The 25,512-nt window shown below is 43.5% G+C and overlaps 2 protein-coding genes and 1 non-coding gene across 5 annotated transcripts; all 3 read right to left on the minus strand.

Moving 5' to 3' along the window:
- Nucleotides 1–4,758: 4,758 nt before the first annotated feature.
- nus1 (NUS1 dehydrodolichyl diphosphate synthase subunit) lies at nucleotides 4,759–19,866 on the minus strand. Its single transcript, XM_042096049.1, has 5 exons — nucleotides 19,301–19,866; nucleotides 17,746–17,877; nucleotides 13,559–13,711; nucleotides 7,812–7,911; nucleotides 4,759–6,386 (listed from the first exon to the last, which is right to left on the minus strand). Exons 1-5 carry the CDS (start codon nucleotides 19,665–19,667, stop codon nucleotides 6,296–6,298), a joined length of 843 nt encoding a protein of 280 aa, XP_041951983.1. The 5' UTR covers nucleotides 19,668–19,866; the 3' UTR covers nucleotides 4,759–6,295.
- Nucleotides 8,647–8,719, minus strand: trnar-acg. The gene has a single exon. It is a non-coding gene; the product is annotated as a tRNA-Arg (tRNA).
- Nucleotides 19,867–22,151: 2,285 nt separating the features above from the next.
- On the minus strand, nucleotides 22,152–25,459 carry LOC121712056 (nephrocan-like). Of its 3 annotated transcripts, none has more exons than XM_042096020.1 (4): nucleotides 24,562–25,459; nucleotides 24,369–24,377; nucleotides 23,013–23,914; nucleotides 22,152–22,757 (listed from the first exon to the last, which is right to left on the minus strand). In XM_042096020.1, exons 1-4 carry the CDS (start codon nucleotides 24,580–24,582, stop codon nucleotides 22,346–22,348), a joined length of 1,344 nt encoding a protein of 447 aa, XP_041951954.1. In that variant the 5' UTR covers nucleotides 24,583–25,459; the 3' UTR covers nucleotides 22,152–22,345. The 3 variants fall into 3 exon arrangements, with proteins under 3 accessions (XP_041951954.1, XP_041951953.1, XP_041951952.1); XM_042096019.1 differs by having other exon boundaries at nucleotides 24,369–24,455; XM_042096018.1 differs by having other exon boundaries at nucleotides 24,369–25,459.
- Between the last annotated feature and the right edge of the window lie 53 nt (nucleotides 25,460–25,512).

A 25,512-nucleotide genomic window follows, 5' to 3' on the forward strand; every position in this document is an offset into this window, starting at 1 on the left:
GTGTTAGTTCTTTCGAATCTTAGAGCCCATTTGAATTTATTTATCTGTCTGGTGATCTTCTCATACTGAATCACCAGAAACCCAGGACAGTCAGCGCACCGTTGGCACTGCGTTTGAACACGACCAATGACTGCAATGATTGCGTCAGTATTACACAATACAGACACGTTTTCTTTTAAATTGACTGAACATTGAAACTATTGACTAAATTGACTACATTGAAAACCTTCATTTACAAGAAGAAATATGTGCTTGGCGTATACCTCCGAAAGGATTAAGACTTTAATGTATAAATGTGAGCTTATTTTCACCACTGGTTTCACCCCTTGGGAATCTAAAGTGAACTGAGAGGTCCCAGACCAATATCTCAATCGAGGAATTGTTCTGGTGTCAGCCAGGCTACATGGTTGGGCCATGTTATTGAAAAGATACTCCCATTTTTTTCCTTTTTATCAAGAAAAAATGTGATCGCCAATTGGATATCAATACTTTAAGGTAAGCCGTTTGACATTGATGAGCACAAAGACTAATCAGATGGAGAAAACAGTCAAATCTCCGCTCTGCAGCTGTTCGCAAAGCCTCTTGTCCAATAGGCTGTAATCCACAATGCCTCTCCGGTTTGGTAGACTGAATAAAACACAGTGACACATCATCATCAGTTCACTGTCTATTGTTTGAAGGGTTATCAGTGGTCAAATCTATTCCTATCTATGGACAAAGACAGTGAACAAAAATACAGTGCATCAGTCATTGTGTCAGGAGAGAAAAGACCACGGAGTCCAGTGTCATCACTGCTGTAGTAGCTTCCTTGAGAGGTGGTCAGCCACAACAAGCAGCCTGGCAGCCTAAACACAATGGACTAAACGGATCAATAAATATAAAGACCTGGTAGTGTCTGCACTTAAAATAGCCCACTGTACAAATCAATAAAGCAGAAAACTCTCAGCTAAGGCCTCATAAAAAAAAAAAGTAAGGCTTCAGTTACATTTATACACCTCCACAGATAGGCTACCTTGTGGCTGGGTTGTCCTTTTGCTTAAACAAGTTTGCCCTTCGTCCTCCACCAGTTTAAAAAAGCTTTGAATCATTTATGGAAGTTTCGATTTGCTCTTTTGATCAAAATGATCTCTTACCTAGATGTTGCCCCCCCCTCTGCAATATTTATCCATTTATCTTGAGGGGGTGTGGGTTATCCACCACTGATCCATTTCCTGCCCTTGTATATTTGCTCAGATATTGGCCATCTTTTGGCATAAGGGAGCTCAATTTAAAGGGACACCAGGCAACGTTTTCGTGTTAATTAATCATCTTCGTAAGTCGGTATATGGTTAAATGATTCATTACGGGGCAAATGAAGGCTCTCTCGCCCGCCCCTACTGCCTGTAGGAAGAATATCCCACTTGCAAGTTTGGTGTATCCTACCCGCCGACCGAAGCAGGATCAGTTTACAGCACAGAGGCAGGCTAACGAAACGCTAGAGATTGTTGCAAACGTGTGTATAATGGCAGAGCCGGCAAAGAAGCAGCGAAAAACCTTGACGGAAGACGCAAAGAAAAGGAAAAGAGCTTCAGACCGAGCGAGGGGGAGTTTCGTAGAGAAAAAGCATCAGGCTTGCCTGGTGTCCCTTTAACTACAGCTTTGCTCTACAGCAGCTCTCTTGTAAAGTTAACTATAAAGCCCACCATTCTGAAAAACAATTTATATTATTGGAATCATGTTGTTGCATTTTTATGTAACAACAATACCCCATGTTGTTGCATAAACAGCAAACAAAACAAAAATAAATTCATTGAAATGTTTTAGCACATGGCTAATCTAATTGAAACAACATACCAGTGTTGATTTGCTGTGGTAATAGACAATATTTATTTAATGTCTAGTTTTATTTAAAATAGGTACACATGTACGGTGTTCATTTTGTTTCTATGTCATATTGATCAATAAAAACATTTGTTCTGTTGTTTTGTTTTACACATTATGTACAATCATACCAAGATGAACGACAGGTAGCCAGGGTTACTTCAGCGCAAAACAGAAAACAAACACATTCACAATGCAACATGCCCCAAGAACCACAGCCCCAATTACCCCTCTACCCCAACCCACCCATGACCTCTGACCCCTCACAGTGTCACCCTCTTTGTCTCACCTTAGTACCACAAAAAAGTAAAAAAAAAAAAAGATAAACAAATCAAACACAAATTTTTTTTTTAAAAATTGCGATCACATTTATTAGACTATTTCTTCATCCACATACTGGTTTGTTGTCTCTCTCGCTCGTTATTATTTGAAATTCTCTTTAGTCTCTAGGCTACAGTTTTGACGCCATGTCCACTCAAGGATGTCCTTGGTAAAATGCTGGAATCATTGGAGTCACAAAGGAGCAGACAGTGTCAGTTCAGATTAAAGATTCTAGAACAGAGCTCTAGAATCTTTGGTTCAGATGTGCTGGAGCACCACGCGACTAGTTAGTGATATGCTGACATGACACAGCGGTGCCCAGATGGGCAGTTCAACAGGCGTCTTGTACCTGATGGACAACATGGCAGTTCAGTGTGTCAGTGGCTCAGTAGCCGGCCTCATCACAGGTGTCAAGAAACTGAATGTGATGTAGGATAAGATGAAATCAAATTTCATTTGGACATCATGGGGTTTTAGTCTATCATTTTGTAGCAAGTTCAAACCACCTCAGCTGTTAAAAAGGTGGAACATTTGGAGTTCTATTAAATGTGATCATTCCGTTTCTGATCTCTCTTCTTCAGGTGGTTACTTCACTTCCCTACTTCCCTGCAGCAGTAGAGCGGCATCACTGGAGGCTGATATGCACATGTGCTGGGGAATGGTGGCATTGCCTCTCAACACAAAATAAAAACAAAAAAGGCGGACATGCGAATCACCCATGTCTGAGCCCGGTCTGGTCTGGAACATAAATTACACACGCATACAAAAGCTATGAGCTAATAAATATTCCTAAGGAGCTTACAGCACTGCAAATCCCTTCGCTTTTGTGCGGGTGTTACGTGTGGCCCGGCGACGTGATCTGCTGTAATTCTTGACAAATCCCGCAAATCTCTTCACAGAATTGGGGTTGATGTTCCCACCTAGATGTCACACAAGGCTGACTGCTCCAGCCCTCACTAGAGGGCATCTGAGAGCAGTAACCGTGGCGACTGCAAAAAAAGGCCAATCAGCACTTCTCAAAGTGAACAAACCCACCCATATAATGAGTGGAAAGATACTGCATTGCTATCCATTGTACTGTGCAGAATGCATTGATCATTTGATTCAAATTCCTAGGATGTCAGGTGGTTGACAAACATAATCCTGTGGTCCTCCAATCAAACTGATGCTACTTACAAAAAAATAAATAAAACTAGGTGTATTTGTGACACCAGATCCACCACGGTTGGTATGACTTCTGTATATGGCTTTTCATAGAGTAAACTGGATCAAAAGCTACATGCCCTGGAGTTCTGATTTTTGCTAAGACACTAAGTGTTCCAACTCAGCAGGAAAATAGAAGAAGTTGATCAAAACCCTTTGCAGCCCCATTGATGGCATACCCAGGCATGCTGAAATCAACACTAGTGTGTGAAACGTGATCTAGCATCCATCCCGCCGCCAGACCTCTTGTGTTCAGTCTGCAAAGTAAGTTTTAAAATGTTCGACAGGAGATAAAAGAATCAAGGTCGATGGCAACTGTGACAAGAGCACTCTGCGTCTCTAAGTCCCAAAGCTTTGTTTATGGTGCGCACTTGAAAAGAGACACACGGGACAAGATTACCATAAAAATAACACTCCTGAAATAGGCCTGGGCATTTTTTGTCGATGCAAAGTGCGCCTTTCACTTTGAATGCGTGGTGTAGGACAAGGAGAAGCAAGACATTTAGTGTTCCCCTGTAAAAAGTCAAATAAACAGGTTCTTCCCTGGCACACGTCTTAAAATCCTAAAACTGCAGTTCATAAATCAGAGTGAACTTTAAAGGCTGAGTGCTGAGTGCTGTTCACTCAGACTCTGGTACCTCAGTACCTTGGAGAGCACACATAGGCAAAAAAGACCCCACGGTCTGGTCGGTGGGCCCTGAATAATGATGAGGTTTCTCATAATGGACTCTATAGCGCTCCCTCCCCCCCCCCCCCCACCCACCCACCCACACACACACACACACACACACACTTCCCCTGTGTAGCCACGGCCTTGTGATGTTTCTTTCTGTTTGAATTGTGCCTTGCCCCCTCCGCTCCGCTCCCTCTCCAAGATACTGGCCGTGTTGGTTGAATGTGAATATAGATTAGAGTTTGGCAGTCATCACACACGCCTGCCAGCCAGACATCAAAGCCTCGGTTTTCAGTCAACGTCTTCAACGTAGACTGCAGATTCTTCCTACTCTGCAAATTCGGCCATGTTCCCTGGCAAGAACTGCTCAGTGCAATAGTGTCTTTGCACGACGAAGCAGATACCAGCCAGGCGCATACTAAGAAAAGATGGCCTTGCTTAAAGCAAGAGCACCTTTTTGCTCTCCTAAAAGCATTTTTTCACTCCCGTCACAGTGAAAATTAATATTCAGAAAAACTAATCCAGCCTTTTAAATTACAGCATCATGTTGAACGTCCTCTGGAGGGACAGCAAATGTCTCAATGAGGAGAGACATCTAAATAAAAAGGCAAAAAATGGCCGTCGCATACAACAAAATGGAAAGTACCAGGGTTTTTGGTGCAGAGTGAGGGTAGCCAAGAAGCCAGGGCAAGGGCAGGAGCTGACTGTTTCAGTAACTTTTTATTGTTTTAACTGTTCATTCACACGGACAATTAGCAGATCGCTTAGTTTTACCAGTGCCATGTTAGCCAGCAATTTTGACAAGTCTTTAATGGGGCCCAATAGCAGTAGTTTGGTGTAAACCCTGCACACGCATGCTTTCTTTATTCCAACTTGAGTTAGAGGCCCAGAGAGACAATTCCGGTAGAGAAATCTCTGCTGACAGATCTGCAAACGTTAGCATACAATCACAAAGATGGACAAGAGAACATTTCCTTTTAGATTGCTGGACGGAGAAATAATGACAGCACGACAGATCGATGCAAAGCCACAGCAGACTTAACAAAGACAGCAACAGCAATCGAGAGGCAGGGAGAGAGGGAGGGAGGGAGAGAGAGAGAGAGAGAGAGAGAGAGAGAGTGGGGGAATGAGAGATTACAAGTAGGAAATCTGCTGACTAGCTTAGCGTAATCATTTCAGATGCCTCACATTTACAACCCTGGGAGTTAGGCAAGATTAGTGTGATACCCAGTCACTGCTGGGTATGTGCCCACACACACACACACAACAAATTTAAAACCCCCAAACAAGTACTTAATCAGCAGCGGTTTTGTAATACGTTTTTCTCTCCAGTCACAGAGTTTCCATTAATGTGTGTGTGGTGCTGATGCACCCTGCTGCTGATACTGCTGCTTCTGAAGCCCTTACTGGGTCTCTGTGATTCCTTCCTCATGGTCACTCAGCTACTCCTGCTAACTCCTCTCAGGAAGTTCCGGTCACCAGCTGACAAACACTACTCCAGGCCACAAAACAAAAAGAAAGCATGAAACTAAAGTCAAGAAGATGAGAGTCCAGAAAAGTCTATTGAGAACAGCAAGCGTCTTCTCCAATGTTGCATCCCTCTCTCCATGGGCAGGTTAGGAGAGAGCTTCGAGAGCGAGAGATGACAGAAAATAGAAAAAGGAGACAACAAATAAACACCAAGTTGTGTCCAACTGTGTCCCTTCAAAATGATGCGGCCTTGAGTTCCTCGCCTTAAGACTTGCTGAGTTTGCAGGACAGCAAAGGTGGGGTAGGGTGGGGTAAGGTGGGGTAGGGTGGGGTAAGGTGGGGCGTTGGGGGCAGAATGTAAGGGAAGGGCAAGAAAATGTTCACCGTGTAGTTACATGGGCAAGTCGGGCAAGACAGAGGACCACACACACACACACACACACCCTTATCTGCTCACAAACAGACAAACAACAAACATTAGCAGAGAGAGAGGGAGGTGCCCCAAGGCCCCTGGCCCATATAGGCAGAGGGGGCCTGGAAGAGTCCTGTGTGGGTGAGCGATGGGGGGGGGGGGGGGTTGGACATAGACGCTGGACCTCTTGTGCTCTCACTGTAAACTTTGAACTTTGAAGAGAGCGGTTTGGAAACACAAAGCCAAGACCTTCTTCTTCCTTCTTCTCCTCCTCCTCGTCGTCCCTCCTCCAGCACCAGTTCCTCCGCTGCCCCCCGCATGTGATTTCCCAGTTCTTGCCCACAGGGGGGCGCTGTTCATTTACCAAACCTCTGCTCACAGGCAGCAAAGCTCTGAAGGGCACCCAGTAAGTCCTCATAGGAGATGTTGGCGTGGGTGGGCAAGGAGCTGTTGCAGGAGAAACACACACACGCACACACACACACACACACACACACACACACTTAGTATCATTGGTGTGCTGCAAGAAAAAAAATATAGCTACACACCATTAGGCATATTTACCATTCATTTTATCTTCATACCATGAATTATCACTGTCATCTCCATGGATAAAATATACCAATTCTAACTTATTCTTAGGGAGTTGTAGAACATAACAGCCATATATTGAAATTCTCATCACTTCTAGAGAGAAAATCGTTTAAAGCTGCAGTAGGCAAGTCTGACAGATTGAGGGGACTTTTCCCCTTTCATCACATCAGACAGATTGAGGGGACACATTTCATCACATCACATATTGGTAGTGATGATGGACTCCCTTGTGTTTACGCTGCGAGAGCTCCGTCAATAAAGTGTCATGTTGTGTGAATTACATAACCGCTAGAAATTCAGCCCAATCTCTACAAGTGCAGCTTCAGAGAATTAACTTGGGAATGCAATATTAACACCACACTACCATCTAGTGGTGGTATGTGGCAATTTTAAGTGCTAATTTACTGGAGTTTCTACTTATACCTCACATCAGAAAATGAATTAGTTATTACTTATTCAAGAGGATTATCGTGCTGAATTGAGGGACTTAAGAGGATTACTGATGAAGACAGAAATAGAAAAACGACGAGGACTCAAATACAAAAGATCACTAATGGATGATTCTCCTGTGGACGCTTGTTTATTTCCCTCCGAGTGTTTGTCAGTCATCGTGAGTCCTAAAACCTTCAACACCTCTGCGTTCCTGTAGAGGGGCTTGCTGCAGCAGGAGGGGCTGTAATGATGGAGGTGACATGCGACTCAAGTGTGTGACGACGAGTCGCGTTTAACTATTAATCTGCTCAGGTAATTACGGCCTCCAGGCATACCTAGACTCCACTGCAGAGAGGAGGCGTGAATGCACATGTGTACACACACACACACACACACAAACACAGGTGTGTCTACATATGCATGCTCAATCACACAGAGTGCAGTTGTTTCTTCCTCTCATAATAAATCATGCTTCTACACACCCACAGACACAGAATAAACAATCACTACTTGTCTGCACGTTGTCGCATATTACTAACAGCTTTCTAAACACAGGTTGGCAGTTCAGACATGGGGCTCTAGAATGAGCATGGAAATAAGGTTAAAAAGGAAAGTTAAAAGCGCTATGTAAATAACCATACGGATCAGAAATAAATGAGACAAGAAAACAGAAAGGCAAATATGCACCTGTGGGTGCAAGTGCCTGTTGCTAGCATTTCTAGCTTATGACTCCGCCTGCCTGTCTGCCTTAAGTTGTCTGGAGGGAGCATTGCACAGCCACTGTACCTGTTGGCTACCATTCCACCCACACACTCATGAAGAGACACACGGGCAGCAAATACTCACATGAACTCTGACAGTCTGATGTGCCAGGGCAGATATCCTAGGGTGCTTTGCACCGCTCCAAACTTCAGCACCAGGTCTGGGTCTGGGATGTTCCTGGACTCTACAACGGACAAATGAGCAGGGAACTGTTAGAACCGTGAGCTTTGGGAGCATCTAAGATCTGCATCACCCACCCGATACATAGCATTAAAGGAGAAATCCGGTGACTTTTCACATAGATCTCTTTTTATCAAGGTCACCGAGTACTGTTGGTACGAAACAAAACCAAAAGTTGCTTAAACCAGCAGCTAAACTCTGTGGGCATGTACATGGGGACTCACGGACATGCCCCCAGAGTGTAGCGCTGGAGCTGCCTGGTTGGATTATCTGCTGGCTGCAGCAACTCGAGCAAGGTAAAACTGATTGTCTTCGGGGTTTTTTTTTCATACTGACAGTACTCGGTGACCTTGAGAAACGGAAATCTATATGAAAACTTGTCGGATTTTTTCCATTATTATATATTCAATTAAATGATGCTTTTACGGGATGAATGCATAGTAAACAAACAAAGGGCCCTATCGTGCACCCGGCGCCAAACACAACGCAAGGCTTGTTGTTATCTTACACCCAATTCAGTGATGAATTTTTCGCCATGCACTCCACTTCAACATTGCGGCCATAGGCGTGTACATTTTTTTTTTTTTTAAATCATTACGCCACAAACAAACATACATACATACATACATACATACATACTTTACATTACAAGTATGAAATCAGTATTTCTGCTCCCTGGGTAGTGAACTAGATAGATAGATACTTTATTGATCCCCAAGGGGAAATTCAAGAAAAGCAACGAGCCAGCCAGGAGTTGAACCTAGAATCTTCTGATCCGTAGTCAGACGCGTTATCCATTGCGCCACTGGCCCCCCTACCCCTACTACCCTGAGCTACAGAACCACGCATCTCTTGCTGCATGGCAGATCAAGCAGCGGACATTAGGTTTGATCCTGGTTGCCTAGAAACGCTACTCCAGACCCGGGCCCTAACTCCTCACAGCGTGTTCATTTTGGAGCAGACAACAATGAATTCATTGGTGTGGTGCAACTCGCGTTCCAGGTACTCGGCAGACTTTCTGGCCGCCTCCAACTAAAACGGTGGCACTGGCTGCAATAGGATACCAGTGATAATGAATGAGTGGCCACTCACAGGTTCAACAGCCACATTCATTAGCACTTCTCGGAGCCTCTGAGAGAACAAGCGCTATGGTCCAGAATTAATGGCTCATGGTAATGTAATGCGTTTTTAAACCTTTTTTCCTTCGTTTCAGTGGAAACTGTACTCCCAAGGGGGTGGATACCAGAATCTCGCTGTGTAACGGCTGACTGCTGTGGTATGCACCACCATGCTGATAATCTTGGGCAGGTGGTCCCAAAAAGCCCAATACAGTCAATGTCAATAGACACGGTGGCCTCAACTACGCAGCAGAGTTGTATTTAGAGCAACAGTGCACAGGAATTGACACATTTTCGAGGCGTGCCTTTCTACATTGCAGGGTTGTCGTATCATATTCAAATGAGTGTCAGAAAATAACTGGCTGTTGCTATAAGCTACCCCGGCTATGCAGTATGCAAACATCCTGGAAAAAAGTAACTATATCTTATAAACATTTTAAGATGTCTGCTGTGTGCATGTTGGTCTTTCTGAAGTTTTGCAGGTAGTTAGCTCACTTGTTGCATGCCAAAGCGTACTGTTGCTTTATGTATGAATAACAGGCCCATTACTGACAGTCATTGTGGTGTAATTTATTTTAGTCATCACTAAGTCTAAGGCTACAGCCACACTACACCGAATCATTTTCGACATGGATTTTCGGATCAAATCTGTGTCCACAAACACTGTATCAGTTTGAGAAGCCTTAAAAACCTGCATTAGAAGTCGTAATTCCGGATCTTGAAAATCATGACAAACGCAGTCCAAGTATGGGCACAAGGGAAGAAATAACCATCAGATAAAATCTGAAAACTGGGGGGAAATAGGCAATGTTTGCCAAGTTTACTGCCTAGGTGCAATAGACAGCTCACATGCTACTTTATAGGAATTCACATTATAATGTCAGGTAGCTTTGTCGACCTATGACAATCAAAACACTAATAATTATGTTTAAAGTTAGCTTTTCTAAAATTCCAAGGATAGGCTATGTATGGATGCATGTAGGTTTAGTCCTGCTGTCCATAGGCTACATCTTAAAAAACAGATAGTTTGCACAACCGTGTTTTCGGTGAGCATGCTGCAACTTGCTGGCAGTAGGCTACAATGTACCCCGGCCAGCTAGGCTATTGCACTGTATTATAATCTGTAGGATAATTGAGTTGATTGCGATTTTTATGTGACCGCCCTGCACGAACATATTACTCTGTCAGAAGTTATTGTTATTTTAATATTAGTCAGTGTATGCAACAACAAAATCAACTTTGATATTTAGATACGTTTTTCTTTGATGTGTTGATTGCTTCTTTACATGAGCCTATTGATCGCTAATGTAGTGGAATAGGCCTAATCCATCTTACTTACTTAAGGTATTCCCAATATTATGCCAGGTAGCTTTGTCGACGAACGACAAACAAATAAAATATCCTACCTCATTTGATGGACATTATAGAACATAGCCTAGTCCACAGTGCCTCTAATGATCAAGAGGGATTATTTGTCACATACAGTTACAATAGGCTATATAATAACTACAGCGTCTTAAGTAGCATAGGCTATAATCCGTTGCCATTCACTGTATGGCTGTCAAATTAATAAATGTACTTTTCGAAAAGCAGCATGGCCATCATCACGTGAAATGAGCACAACGAATCAGGGAAGGGAACATGAGCTTCTTACACTTACGTCATGTCTTTTCAAATGGTTCCGCAACACACTACTGACACACCATCTGCGGCTGCGGAGCAAAATGACTTCGGGTCTCCAGCGGATTCAAATTGCTGATACAATGGTCGAATGTGGACGGGAGGGCGAATCGTAACAAAAGTGTGTCGGATACACTTCTATCCGACATAATCTAGATGTAGTCCAAGTTGCGTCTGGTATGCGCAATAGAGTAATAGTGTGAATAAACCACCCGATCAGTATGCATAACATTAGTCTGAAAAGTTAGTTTGGAGAGGCGTTGGATCACTGGGTGAAAGAGTGAAAGGACTTGGGACAGGATTGACCTAATGACCTCCTCCCTCTTTAACAGAGATAACCTGGCTTTGTTGCTAAGATGCACGGCGGCAGCTAGGCAATGGCTGACTCCACACTCAGAGACTTAAGCACCCGAGTGGAGACAAGCTACTTAGGGGTCGAGATGATTACAGAGTCCCTTCCACCGCAGGGTCCTGAAAGCCACAGCTGCCCAGTTCACTGCCTGAATGAAAATGAGATTAGATGGCCTCACCTTGGGAGCTGAGGCTAAACCTACTGTTCCCTTGCAGGAGCAGTCCGGATATCCTCTTTGGCAGTAATGGTCTGTTTCACAACCGGCATCATTACAATGTCAGCATTACAAGGACACCATTTCAAGACAGGATCGACAACAGAATATGAACAGCCTACTTTCCTGAGATATGTCATTTATGTCTGCATGATAAACGTGTCTGCACTAGCTGAAGCATGTGAAGCAAATGAGGATGCACCTTTCTGTGTCTCTGAGGTCGATGTCAGCAATGCCTTTAGGAGGGTTAATTGTAGAAAAGCTGCTGGACCGGATGGAATTTCTAACAGGGTTTTGAAATCCTGCGCTGCTCAGTTAGCTCCTGTGTTCACTTATATCTTTAACACATCATTGGCTCAAGAGACAGTTCCTACTTGCCTCAAGCAGTCTGTTATTGTTCCAGTACCGAAAAACAAAAGTCCATCATGTCTGAATGACTACCGCCCAGTAGCCCTGACGTCTACAGTGATGAAGGGTTTTGAGAAGCTTGTGAAAAACATTATCTGCTCATCCCTCCCTGCCTCCTTCGACCCCCTCCAATTTGCTTACAGAGCCAACAGGTCTACAGAGGATGCCATCTCAAACCTCATGCACACCACCTTAACTCACCTGGAGGAGGGGAATGGGAATTATGTGAGGATGCTGTTCATTGACTTTAGTTCAGCATTCAACACTATAGTACCTCTCACCTTGGTCACAAAGATGAAGGCCTTAGGACTGAACACCACCCTGTGTCACTGGATATTTGACTTCCTCACCAACCGTTCACAAGTGGTTAGAGTGGGGGGTCTGACATCTGACTCATTAACCATCAGCACTTGTGCTCCCCAAGGCTGTGTTTTGAGTCCACTGCTGTACAACATCTACACACATGACTGCAAAGCCAACAGTAGTCATACTTCCATCATCAAGTTTGCAGATGACACAGTGATCTTGGGCCTGATTAGTAACAACAATGAACAGCTCTACTTGGATCAGGTTGATGAGGTGGCACAGTGGTGTCAATCTAACAGCTTGACACTGAATATCAATAAAACCAAGGAAATGGTAGTGGATTACAGAAGGCAGCAGCAGAACTACAGTTACACCCCACTAATGATCAGCGGGCAACCTGTAGAGAGAGTCACAAGTTTTAAATACCTTGGTGTCCACATTACTGAAGACCTAACATGGACTGTTAACACTCAATATGTTCTGAAGAAGTCCAGACTCTACTTCCCTCGTCAGCTAAGGAAATTCAAAGTTTCTACATCCATCATGAAGGCCTTCTACACTTCAGCGGTTGAGAGTGTTCTAACTGGTAGCATCATCACCTGGTATGGGAACTCCACAGTTAGAGATTGTAGTACTCTGCAGAGAGTAGTGCGCTCAGCTGAACGTACTATAAGAACTCAACTCCCTGCTCTACAAGATATCTATTCCAGAAGAGTACTCCTAAGAGCCCAAATGATTCTGAAGGACTCTTCTCATCCTAACAATGGATTATTCCTACCGCTGAAATCAAGAAGACGCCTATGTAGTCTCAAAGCCAGAACTGAGAGACTCAGGAGAAGTTTTTATCCCCAGGCCATCCGAACTCTGAACTCACACTATACTGACTTTGCACACATTCACTCCTCAGCACTCTCAAACATTTCCCAACTCTGAACTCACACTATACTGACTTTGCACTCATTCACTCCTCAGCACTCATGACCCCCCCCCCCCCCCCCCCCACACACACACACACACACACACACCTACAAGACTTTTAGCACTTTTACATCCCTCACCCTATGCTACAGACCTTTTATTTATTTTCTTATTTCATCACACGTCTAACTTTTGCACATCTCCATAGAACTTTTTATTTATTATTTTTGATTTCTCCTCCATCTACCCATGTCCTTGATTGCCTAGCCTTTCTGCCAATTCCAATCCTCCCCCACCTTTCTTATGCAGCCCTTGCCACTTAATCTACTAAACCCCTCTTCTACTGCACTTTTTACCCCCCCCCCCCCACTTTGCACAAATAGGCTGACACCAGACATAATTTCACTGCATTTCTTACTTCCAGTAACTATATGCATGTGACAATAAGCTTCCTTGTATCCATACAGGTGCCTTCTCAGGATTTATACATTATTTCCCAGTGCACTAGTCTTCATTGAGATGACTGTACTAGAAGAGAAGCCTTCTACTCGTATCTGTGTGTCAGTCTCTAAACTGTGAATGTGACGCTACAGGACAGTGAAGATGGTCAGTGTGTGTGTGTGTGTGTGTGTGTGTGCGTGTTGTTCTAACTCACCTCTCAGTAGCGAGTCGAGCACAGTGACATCGATGTCTTTGGCGGCTCGCTCCTTTTGCTCGACCGCCCGGCACAGCTTCTGTGCCGCTTCCACGATGCCCTGCCGCCCGTCTTCAGGAGACAGCACCTTCACCACCGCCTGGCATGACAACACTGCACACACACACACACACACACACACGTCAAAGAAATCCAACACACACACACACGCCTGGCATGACAACACTGCACACACACATACATCAAAGAGATCCAACACACACACACAATCAAAACACACGCCTGGCATGACAACACTGCACACACACGTACACGTCAAGGAGATCCAATACACACACACACACTCTCGCCTGGCATGACAACACTGCACACACACGTACACGTAAAAGAGCTCCAACACACACACACGCCTGGCATGACAACACACACATGCACACATGTCAAAGACATCAGACATGCACTGTCTCTTTTACACACACAAACCTTGTAGGACAACACTGCAGACAAACACACATCACACACACGGGTAAGAGTCTCAACATACACATGTCTCTTACACACACACACACAACCGATGCCTGGCAAGACAACACTGCAGACACACACAGCAGACACCCACGTGTCAGAGTCTCACTCAACACACACAGGTCAGTCAACATAGTAAACATACCACTGCCTGTCAAAACGTCACACGAAGTCAGAGAATCAACATGCACAATCAAATAGACACAAGAAGCAAAGATAGATAACTATAAACAAATATCGTTCTCATTAATATGAATGACCACGTTCACACATAAACTATAACGATAACGACATGAAGAACGATATCGTTGGGGATCACTTTCAGAGCAATTTTGAGAACGTTAAAAAGCTAATAGCCAATCAGAACCCATCGAATTTTAGCCGTCACATTCATTAACACAAGGAGAGACTTTGTTTATCGTTGTTCAGTGTGAGCGCTTTTATCGTTATGGTTATAGTTATCGTCATCATTCTTGGTGTGAATAGGCCTCAACACGCAATACTGGGACATCCTCCAGCACACACATTAACAAAGCCCACCAAGGTGAGACAGAAGCAGAACAGAACAAAACAGAAACTTTAATACTGACAGGACGCAAATCCTCCCTGGCTTTATACAACTCTTAAAGCCTGGTTTATCAAATGTATAATACTTTCATGCTCTTAACAGTCAGTGGCAGTCTAACAGCCCTATGACTGGTAAAACCTTTAACATTGTCAATAAATTTACAAAACTGAGGTGTCTGATTTTATGGATGTGGAAACGCAGATGCAGTTTTCAAGGACGTGAACAAACTAGCCACAAGTGAGAGATACCAACCCGGAGTCATGCACTGTGATAAAACGCAACAACCAGCGCGTAATTAATGAACCTTTATACTATTCCAAGCAACCCCCCCCCCCCCCACACACACACACACAGGTCATAAAAGTAAAAGCACAGATAATGTCAGTTAGAAATATATCTCCCACACACACACACACACATAATTTTTCATCAACATGATTTCATTGAGACACAGCCCTACTTGAGAGCACACTGCTCAAAGTAAGTTTTCACTCAAATTGTCCACATTATATAAACACTGACTTGACGCCACTTTTCACTTTTAAATCAAACCTGGCATAGCTAGGCCTGGACAGAGCACCTTATGGCCATCAGTTTTGTAGCGTTTTTGTTTTTTACTATAATGAGGTTTCCCAGACTCCTATAAAACTGTTCTGCCAACTCACAGTGGAAACCATTTAACCCTGATACCCTTTAACTTCAGTTTGGATCCACAGAGTCTACTGCATCCAAAGCAAGGGCAATGACTAATAACTACATATGCGGTCAAAATGTCTCTTCCATTTCCAGTGAAAAAGACAGATATCTCAGTCTCACACACACACACACACACACACGATTTGACTCATGACACCACCTTGTTGCTTCAACACAACCAGGGCCCACGCACTTAGGTCTCAAAAAATTCTGAAAAAATTACCAGGTGTACCTATGTTACCCAGGAGACACACTGTAAAATTACTCTTATGCAAGATCAATACTTTCCAAGATACAGCCAGTTTTACAGGGGGAGGGGGGGTGTCGATTTTGTTCGGCTCTTTTTTTTGTCAAAGTTCACAAGCCCACAGCACAAGAACTAAACCATGTAGTAGGCTCAAATTTTGCATGCTGGTACATAAATAGGAATAGTATGTAGCAAAATCGTCACGTTTGGTCTGGATAATCCTGCATGGTCATAGCTGTCCCTCAAAGTTGATACAAATTTTATTGGAGTTTTTGGCTGGGCTATGTTTAAGCCTTCAGAAGACATATTTGTACTCAACATAGGCTCTTGATTTATTTTTGTTACTGAGATAAGTAGAAACCACTTTTTTTTTATAAAAAAAAAGAGGCTGGACAAAATCGACACCCCCTCCCCCTGTAAAACTGGCTGTATCTTGGAAAGTATTGATCTTACATAAGAGTAATTTTACAGTGTGTCTCCTGGGTAACATAGGTACACCTGGTAATTTTTTCAGAATTTTTTGAGACCTAAGTGCGTGGGCCCTGGTTGAACTGACGTGGAATGACCCACCACCAACCTCTATGCAACACTAACAGTAGCCATAGATTGGATTGAAGACAAGCATGGATAAATGAACTTCCGTAACATTCACAAACACAGCCAGACAGACAAGGACATGTCTAGCCTTGGTGTACTGATCTGGAGATGGAGACAGACAGACACACTGTTATTTAGCATTTTCTTTTACTATAATAAGGTTTCCTGTACTCCTATAAAACTGTCTGGCGGTGGTAGTGTAGTGGTTAAGGACCTGGGCTAGTGCTCAGTAGCCTGAAAAGCTGTGGGTTCAATTCACAGCTTCCACCATTGTGCCCTTGAGCAAGGCACTTAAACCCCAAGTGTCTCCAGGGACAAAGGCCCTTGTAATATAATTGATATAAGTCGCTTTGGATAAAAGTATCTGCTAAATGAATGAATATATGAATAAATATTCTGTCAGCACACAGTGAAACACACACACACACACACAGTGTAAGATTTTGTTTTATGTGACCTCCATCTGGTTAGGGGCAGGATTTTATTTTAGTTCAAGCATCTCATCTCAATAAGACCCTCAGCTGTGCTGTTTGGTACCGACCCAAGACAAGCAGGCAAGCATCTGCAGACACACTTGTGGCCAAGCCAGCCAGCAAACAAAACAAAACTAAACATTCCAACGATTTCCAAAATATTTAGTGAATGCCTTGAACAAGAAGGGTGACCACTTGTACAGACATGCAGAGAGAGAGAGAGAGAGAGAGAGAGAGAGAGAGAGAGAGAGAGAGAGAGAGAGAGAGAGAGAGAGAGAGAGAGAGAGAGACAGACAGACAGACAGACACACACAACTCTGTGAGGCCATCAAAAATTAGCCTCCCATATGTTCTGTGCATGGTGCCCACCAGGCTGACTGGCTTGAGGCATAGCTCTTGTGTGCCAATTTAGATCTAGGAGTGGAAGTGAGGCATATTAAAATAAAGAGGCAGAAATTAATCAACCCATAGAGGCAAGGTTTAACTGACTAATACAATTTCCCCACATCCTCCATATAAACATGCTCTTTTATATAATATACTCTATGCTCTTATTAAACAAGTGGTATAAATAATCTAGGATTCAACTAAAGGCACATTACAAAAAACATGATCGTTTTAATTTCTACACCACCACCCAGACATTCTGAACAGATCAGCCAATGACCCAGGCTACTACTGTATACACATACATCATGCACATACACACAAAGTACAACCTGGAGTTGCACTCGTTTTCTTGCATCCCATCAAGATTTTACGGTGTAACCTAACTAAGTAGGGTTGCATCAGTCTCTTCCTCTCCCTTTGTAGGGAGCATATGAATCATAACGGAGGATAAGTAAACCGGTTTCTACTGGGTGTTGAGATGATTTCGCAACTTTTGCTTAATGTTTTGTTCAGTTCTGCCTTTCACCCAAATCAGATGCTTTATTGAAACAGTTGGAATGCTGGATATTCTAAACTGATTATTAATGAGTGGTGAGTACTGGGTAACGTGAGAACAAATAGTCCAAATGGGCATATGTCTATTGTGCCTTCTGTGTGTGTGTGTGTGTGTCTGTATAGTGTGTGATCTCACCTTGATGGTCTTGTTTGTCGCTGCCATTACTTAAAAACTCCACAGAGTACTTGGAGCCGTCTGCCCCCAGCTGCTCCTGCTGCTGTTTGAGGATCTCCTCCATCAGCCGGGAGTTATTCCTCCTGAACACACCTGAGAGAGAGAGATGCATGTTAGACGAGTGATGGACAATAAGAACAAGGGAAGATGACTGAGAAATACAAAGAGATGATTAGAATAGATGGTAAGAATACAACGATATTTATAGATGAAAAAAAAACAAACTGCAAGTGATGTTGACCTGTTAAATATTCTGAACATAACCTTAAGAAAAGACTGATTTGTTCTATTGTGTCAGAGCTGAAGGACTAACTGTTCAGATAGGGAAATCTTTTCTACTACATTGCAATATCTTAATCCCACTCATTCATTAACTTTATTTGAAATGTCAGCGAGATCTAGTCATCTTTGCTTTTATAACTGTTCCATGCATCCAGCTGTTTCTTACATTAACTCATGAGGGCACGGTCACGTGACGTCCCAGTCACCGTTCAGCTGAGACTTGCAGACTTCAACATCTCCCACCATGAATAATATGAGCAGTTCCATCATGACACTAAATTTACCACAAGCCTGAAATATATTCTACAAGTCCTCAGTCACATGCTGGAATAATCGGAACATGGGAAGACTTCAGATTCAACAACAATCTTTTCTTAGAATAGAGGAAACTGGCATTCATAACGTACATAACCAGGTGAATTGAGACAGAACAGATAAAGATTTCACATGCCCGTACTTTGCGAATAACGTAATTCAACGGACAATTTGAAAACAATGAAATCCCTTAAAATACGATGTTTTAGTTACCATGTTGCTAACACAACAGAAAATGCAAGATTACATTACGAAATCACAAGACGAACCAGTTCCTACACCCCCAAAGCCAGAAGAGCGATCCCCCTCATAGACCTACACCCATTGTTAGTAAAGAGCATTGGTCCTCAGACCAATTTTATTTTAACTCCCTTTCCGTTTGACACTAGCATTCTCCACTCTCAACGTGGACATAAGAGTAGCTCAACACAAATCTGTCCCAGCTTTGCTATTCCCATGGATATCACGTACGCAAAGATGCCAGGGGCTAATGGGAGAGGCGATGAGCGAGTCAACTGAGTCAACTGTACTTTCATCCCAGATAAGGTGGAAGACAATAATGATGATACATCAACAGGTTTAGCCTAAGGAAGGAAAGCTCAAAGTTTAGACAGAATCGTTGTTAGCTAAGTATCATGCTATGCGATTCTGTGTCATTCACCACACCCCACTCACAATCCAAACACATGTTACAGTCTGAATACAGCAGGCTATCTGAAAATAGAGAAAGGGTCAACGGCTTTCTCAGGGATCAGAATAACGCTAACGTTGCAGATTGGCCAATTTTTAGTATTCGAGCATATGGCTGACGACGGTGCACGTGACTGTCATGGTATGTTACACTACTAGGCTAGGCTACTAAGCCATAGATTTTTCACACTTGATTGGTATGCGCTTCATTACCTAGAACCAGCCTTACCTTGATTATCGTACACGCTAACATATGATATCCCCACTGCCATGCACCAGACAACAAGGTTAGCTATGTCCGAATATCGCGGTTCCTCTTCAGCTATCAACAAGCCAACATGTAGAGGTAGCTTCTCTAGCGCTTTCCCGTCCGCGCCAAAGCGAAAACGGCGACCGACACGTTTGCCGGTCGTGGGTGCCAATTTCTTATGGTTCGGGAACCCCAGTGCTATTGGAACAAGTAGAGCGGCTACAGCCCTTTTCCATATCCGTCCATTCCACTTCCAGAGATGGCTTCGGAACCAGGTGACTAGCGTTCTATGGAGGTGGAGAAGGGCATGTAGAAGCCGCCAGACGAACTCGAATACCAGTGCCATAATGCAGTCCTTCAAAAAAGAGCCACGATGTGATACAATAATCTTAAATAACTACTCCGTCGCATTCTAAATCCTCGGGCGACAGGCACACACTAAGCTACCGCGGGTATGCCATCTCTCTCGAGGTCTCTCTCACTGCCAACACTTCATTTTGCCGGCTGCCATTTTTTCTGTCCCAACCTTTACACTCTGAACTCTATGAGTATTACATGGAGCTATCTGATTGGACAGTTAACACAATTTTATTACGAAAGAGATACTTGGAATCCAGCTGACAGTCTCCCCCTAGGGGATAGTTCAAGATATACATTCATTTTTAAAGGCACCCTTAACAGTTTTTTGACATAATAATTATGACCACCGCGCAGTGAAGCTATAATAAAAAATAAAAAAAGCTAAAATAATTACGTGGAAATGCATGGATTCCAGTTGCTGCTACTGGAAGAAACTGGAATCAATGCATTTCCACTGAATTATTTTTGGAATCTGATCCCTTATCATATCTGTTCATTCTTACTCGTCGCTCGACTTATCGTGACTAAATTCAAGATGGCTGCAAACGCTAAACTTCGTGAAGATACTGTCTGCATAAATCGTCTTGTAAGTAAACTACCAGTGCTTTTTCAAAGTTCTCAATGTCTCGTTTTAAATGTCAGGGCCCTCGGAAGTCTACCAATGAAGTGTGGAGATACATTGAGCCTCGTAAATGGTATAAAACAGTGATTTATTTGCATGGCTAGCCCGATGCCGAAGCACCACCATTGAAAAAGCTGTTGGTAGCATCGGCTAACTAGCGTCAGATTTTAGAGTGCAGGGGACAAGCCGAGATGGGCTATGAGACATACGTTCACACTCGGTATCATGTTTCAACACACTTGAGGTCAATATCACACCGGAATTCTCCTTTAAGGGGGCATGTCAACCCATCCCATTACCACTTATTACATGTATAGCGCCACCTAGTTAAAAATTAAAAAGCAAAAAATTAGGTGTTTTCATCACAATATCTCTGGCTGACATGGTCAAAACTGCACGAAATTGAAAGTGTAGGATCATTATGACACCCTCCGAATGCATGCCAAGTTTTGTGAACTTTCGTTCATGGGGGGCCTTACAATAAAATAATTTATGTGTACATTTAGTGACCGTACACCAACAAGGATTCCCGGGACACTGAAAGACCGGGGTACACGAAACTTGGTGGGCATGTAACCCCACATGGATAGCATGGAACCATCGTTTTTTGTTTTGATCTGTAGCCCCCCCGCTGTACTGGACCCCCGAAAGGAGGGTAGGGCAGACACAGTTTTCTGTGAATATCTTGAGAACCGTAGGGCCTAGGATGACCAATTTTTTCAGTATGTTTGCCTCCAGGGGTCATGTTAACCCATTCCATGTGCACACATGTGCATAAACAGATACACACTCACACACATACATTCACAGTAATCATACGTATGACACATACTCACACAGTAGACATATGTACGCATGCATGCACATGCACAAACACACATACGCAGGCAAACACACAAGCAAGCACGCACACACACACACACACACACACACACACACACACACATAAACATAAACATGTACACGCACACATGCACACAATTCAAGAATTTCTCAGAATTATGAACAGGCAAGATGGGGGTGGGGTTGTATAAAATGAATTTTACATGTGAAATCTATGAACTAATCATGTTTTGGTACTTGTTGTCTAGCAGATACCAGTGAGAATTGAGTGTGGATAATGCAATTTAGTGAGACAGTTAGTGATTTATTTTTGTGGAAAAAATGTGCTGGACTGGGCGGCGGTCATATTTTGTACCGCTCTGCGGTACATCTAGTTTTTTCTACAGACTGCTGTCGGTGCATATTGTATCAGAGTTATGTTCAACAGGCCTACTTTGTTGCAAAAGAGGCATAGTTAGTTTATTACTACGCCTCTCAACTGGGGGACCTTCTGGGTGCCTTTAAAGGGTGACTATGCACATTTCTTTTGTTAGCTTAATTTACCTTAACTTAACAGCTTTGGAGTCATTGGAATGGTTATATGACTTTTTCTGGGGTGAATGGTGCGGCTCTGGAATGGTGGCTGTCTCGCTTGAGCGGAAAAACCAGCCTTGCAACTTTGAACTGGGGAGTCGGGGGCCCACCGGCCTCAGAGACAGAAAGTCTCGCGCTCGTTGTAACAAATTGTTTTACTGCATTACACCTGCCTAGAACAAGGTAGCGATGGAGTGTGTCAGACATTCGTTATGGCAGAGCCAGCGAAAAGAAGCAGAAAGCGAGTAAACCATTGTCTGAGGAACAGGGAAGAGGAAACGGCAGACTGACCGATTGATGAGTATTGTAAAATATATACTCTGAAGCTGTAGGGGAAGCTCTGCAGTGAAACCTACAAGCAAAAAGCGAGAAAACTGCATACGGTACAATGCAGATAATATGGTCACGAGATGCCAGCCTACATAATGAAAATGGAATTTAAACATTTTTATTCAGACACGTATCAATTCATCAACACATTTTATAGGTTCATAACCAAATTGCACTTTTTAAAGACATTACACTGATTTTCCTATCTCATTCATCTATGTTGCTCACAGAAACATGCTGGCTGAAACTTAATGCATAGGCATAACCACAGAATAATCAGCAAGTTGATACTGAGGTCACACATCGTAGTCATAATACTCCTCATTCTCTGTCTGTTCCTCTGGGTCAGAGTCCTCTGCATCTTCCACAGTATCCTCTTCACATCTGTGTTGCTCCAGAAGAGATACCCGCCAGTGTTCCCCTAGTGTTGGTGCAGGTTCCACGCACAGCTCCTCCCCGATGTCCACTTGCCGCACCATCAGCGCATGCTTCACACGGACCAGCTCGCAGGTGCAGTTCCAGGGGTTTCCTCCCAGGAACATCCTCTGCAGGCGGGGCAGGTGAGCCACCAATCTCAGGCTGAGGGAGGACAGTCTGTTGTTCCGCAGGTTCAAGACCTGCAGACGCTTCAAAGTTTTCATCTCCTGTTCCCGGATGGTGGAGATGCGATTCTGCTTCAGGTCCAGACGAACTAATGTGTCAGGGAGGCTGAATAGTGGCAGAAATGGGGAACAGGATTTTAGTTCATGAAGAGACATAATTCATCTTTGTATGCCTGATATGCATCGATATGTTCCATTCACTTTTAGTTACCTAGTTATTTCTATTATGAAAATTGGCGTATTTGTGTACGCAATAAATATGTAACAGTAAATTGAAAATTAGTTAAAAGCTCTCAGGGTTACATTTTGCAACAGATCACAAGATACTTATTAAAATATAAATGTCAGATGTTTTTCCTACCCTTCTGGAATACTGGTGAGGAGGTTCTGTTCCAAGGCTAGGTTTGTAAGTTGGAGGCAGTTCTTCAGAGCATTGGCCTCAAAATGCCTAATGGTGTTGTTCTCCAGAAATAGATGTTTCAGGTGTCGCATCCCAGACAGGTGCTGATAGGTGACCTCCTGCAAGGCGTTCTGCCTGCAGTCGAGCGTCTCCAGCTTAGGGGCAAGCCTGCTGGGCAGCACCTTTAGCTGGTTTCCCGACAGCTCCAGTGAGGTCAGGTTGGGCAGGCGGAGGCCCCCGTCAACGGACGAAACCTTGTTGGCCGAGACCGAGAGCACCGTGAGGTTCCTCAGATGGGCCATGTCCCGGTTCCGGAGGGCCCGGATCTGGTTGCGGTCCAGGCCAAGGTGGAGTAGTGCCCTGGGGAGGTCGTGGGGCACCCGCGTCAGGAGGTTCCCTGACAGCTGGAGAGTTCTGAGCGACTGCAGGGAGGCGAAGAACGCAGAGGACAAGGAGGAGATGCGGTTGCTGGCCACGCTCAGCAGGTTCAGCTGTGGTAGCCGGAGGGCGCCGTTGACCACCTCAATGAGGTTTCCATCCAGATACAAGCACTCAAGTTTCACCAGGGCGGAGAGGCTGTTGGCTCGGAGGGCGGTGATCATGTTGCTCTGGAGGTCCAGCACTCGTAAACGATGGAGCCCCTCGAAGGCAGCCCCCTGCAGGGCATGGATGTGATTGTGGCCCACACGCAGGACCTCTAGGCTGGACGGGAGACCACGGGGCACGTGGCGGAGCTTGTTCTTCTGCAGGTCCAGAACCCGTAAAGAGGGCTGTGCCTGGAAGGTGTTGACCTCCACTTGTTCCACACCACAGGACGAGAGGCCCACCTCCTGCAGGTCTGACAGGCCTATGAAGTCTCTACCCTGAGAAGAATCACCCCATATCAGAAAAGACATGTCAACATAAGCATTTATTATCTCTCAAAAAAAGGAAGTACACACAGAAATTTAAAAATGATTAAAAAGGTAATATACAATTGTTAATGAGTTATTGAGTCATTAAGAGTATCCTGAGAGACACATGAAACATGAGAAACAAATAATTAACTGTGCACTGCATGTTGTAAACGTATAGTAAACTTTTAATAAGTTACTGACAGTGTCATAACCTATAATCAACCATAAGGACTCCAAATGAAAGCCACTCTTACAATGAAATGCAAAGCATGAAATGCTACCTCATAGCTGTTATAGTTTGAGCACTTAAAAACTTCACACAGTACGAAATGCATGATACAAACAATTAATATAGCACATATATGATACATGTAAAAAACCTTTACTATCCTGAAACTGTATTATGCAGAGTTAACAGTACCTTAATCTCCTTGATATGGTTGTAGGCCAAATTCAGTTTAGTCACATCCGATGAGATACCAGTGGGTACAGCTTGTATTCTGAAACACTGCATTGACTTTGTATGCTCACACACACATTTCTTTGGGCACACATGACTGCGTATACAGCTAATATGAAAGGCAACAATACTAGTGAATAACCAGTACACCCACATCATGAGAAGTCTTTCCCATTAGGCACGAACAGGATGCAGCCTTCCTGAGGGTCTTCAGAACCTCAGCGCTTAAATAGCTCAACCAAGTGAGAGCCAACCCAGGTCTGTCCTGGCTTTATTTGGAACAATGGGCTGAGATTTTTATCTTGGTTAAAAAAACAACATTTGACACTGACAAGGAACTGGTATAAATGGTAATAGATTGTCTCTCTGTTTAGAGGGACGTGAGAAACTTGCTGATAAACAATTTACAGCCCCATTCTCTGACAAATGCAATTTCCTGTTCTTAAATACAATGCCCCCCACAGTTTCTTAGTTCATTGATAAGTGTATGTTCTACGGCCTACCACACATATGAAATCTAAAGGCATTCTGTGAAACTGTTTTATTCAACTAAATAACAATATCTACCAAATTTTGAGGCGATGGGGACCATATATTACAAATTAAAAATACATTATTCAGACAGCTTATATTATTTACAGTATAAGTGACACAAAAGAGTTGGGCTTTAAGTAGGCTACACAGTGTTTGAATACACATCCAGACATAATGCTTGCAGCTGGCTGACAGCATGACAATTGTATTTTTGTGTATACACTAATATCTACCTATTTGGCAAAAGGAAAGTAAGCCAAGCCAAAGGATCCACTTAAGCAACGAAGGAAAGCAAGGCATATAATTGAACTCCCTGGGCATTAAACCTTCTGAACAAAACATGGGTTTACTCCCTTGGGCATGAAATCTAAACAACATATACAACTGGGTAGGCTATACTGACTTTACACATTTAATTGTAGACTTAAAACCTTGCAACCACATGCCCTCATCAGAATTTCCATGCCAGCATGCCATAACAAAAGCGCAGTCAGCACACCTCGAAGGAAGTTAATTTTGGGCTAAACACATTGCATTTTTTTATTTATTTGGTCGCACCCGAAAATAAACC

The sequence above is a fragment of the Alosa sapidissima genome, chromosome 6 (assembly GCF_018492685.1).
Source record: "Alosa sapidissima isolate fAloSap1 chromosome 6, fAloSap1.pri, whole genome shotgun sequence".
NCBI classification, from domain to species: Eukaryota; Metazoa; Chordata; class Actinopteri; order Clupeiformes; family Clupeidae; genus Alosa; species Alosa sapidissima.

Excerpts from the sequence above, each read along its gene's own strand:
- nus1 (XM_042096049.1), bottom strand. The coding sequence starts at position 19,667 with ATGGCACTGGTATTCGAGTTCGTCTGGCGGCTTCTACATGCCCTTCTC. Across the intron at positions 13,712-17,745 it reads CGACAAACAAGACCATCAAG|TGTTGTCATGCCAGGCGGTG; the intron begins GTGAGATCACAC and ends GTGTGTGTGCAG. Across the intron at positions 7,912-13,558 it reads GCTCGACTCGCTACTGAGAG|AGTCCAGGAACATCCCAGAC; the intron begins GTGAGTTAGAAC and ends TGTCCGTTGTAG.
- LOC121712056 (XM_042096018.1), bottom strand. The coding sequence starts at position 24,566 with ATGATGTGGGTGTACTGGTTATTCACTAGTATTGTTGCCTTTCATATT. Across the intron at positions 23,915-24,368 it reads ACCATATCAAGGAGATTAAG|GGTAGAGACTTCATAGGCCT; the intron begins GTACTGTTAACT and ends GATTCTTCTCAG. Across the intron at positions 22,758-23,012 it reads CTCACCAGTATTCCAGAAGG|CCTCCCTGACACATTAGTTC; the intron begins GTAGGAAAAACA and ends GCCACTATTCAG.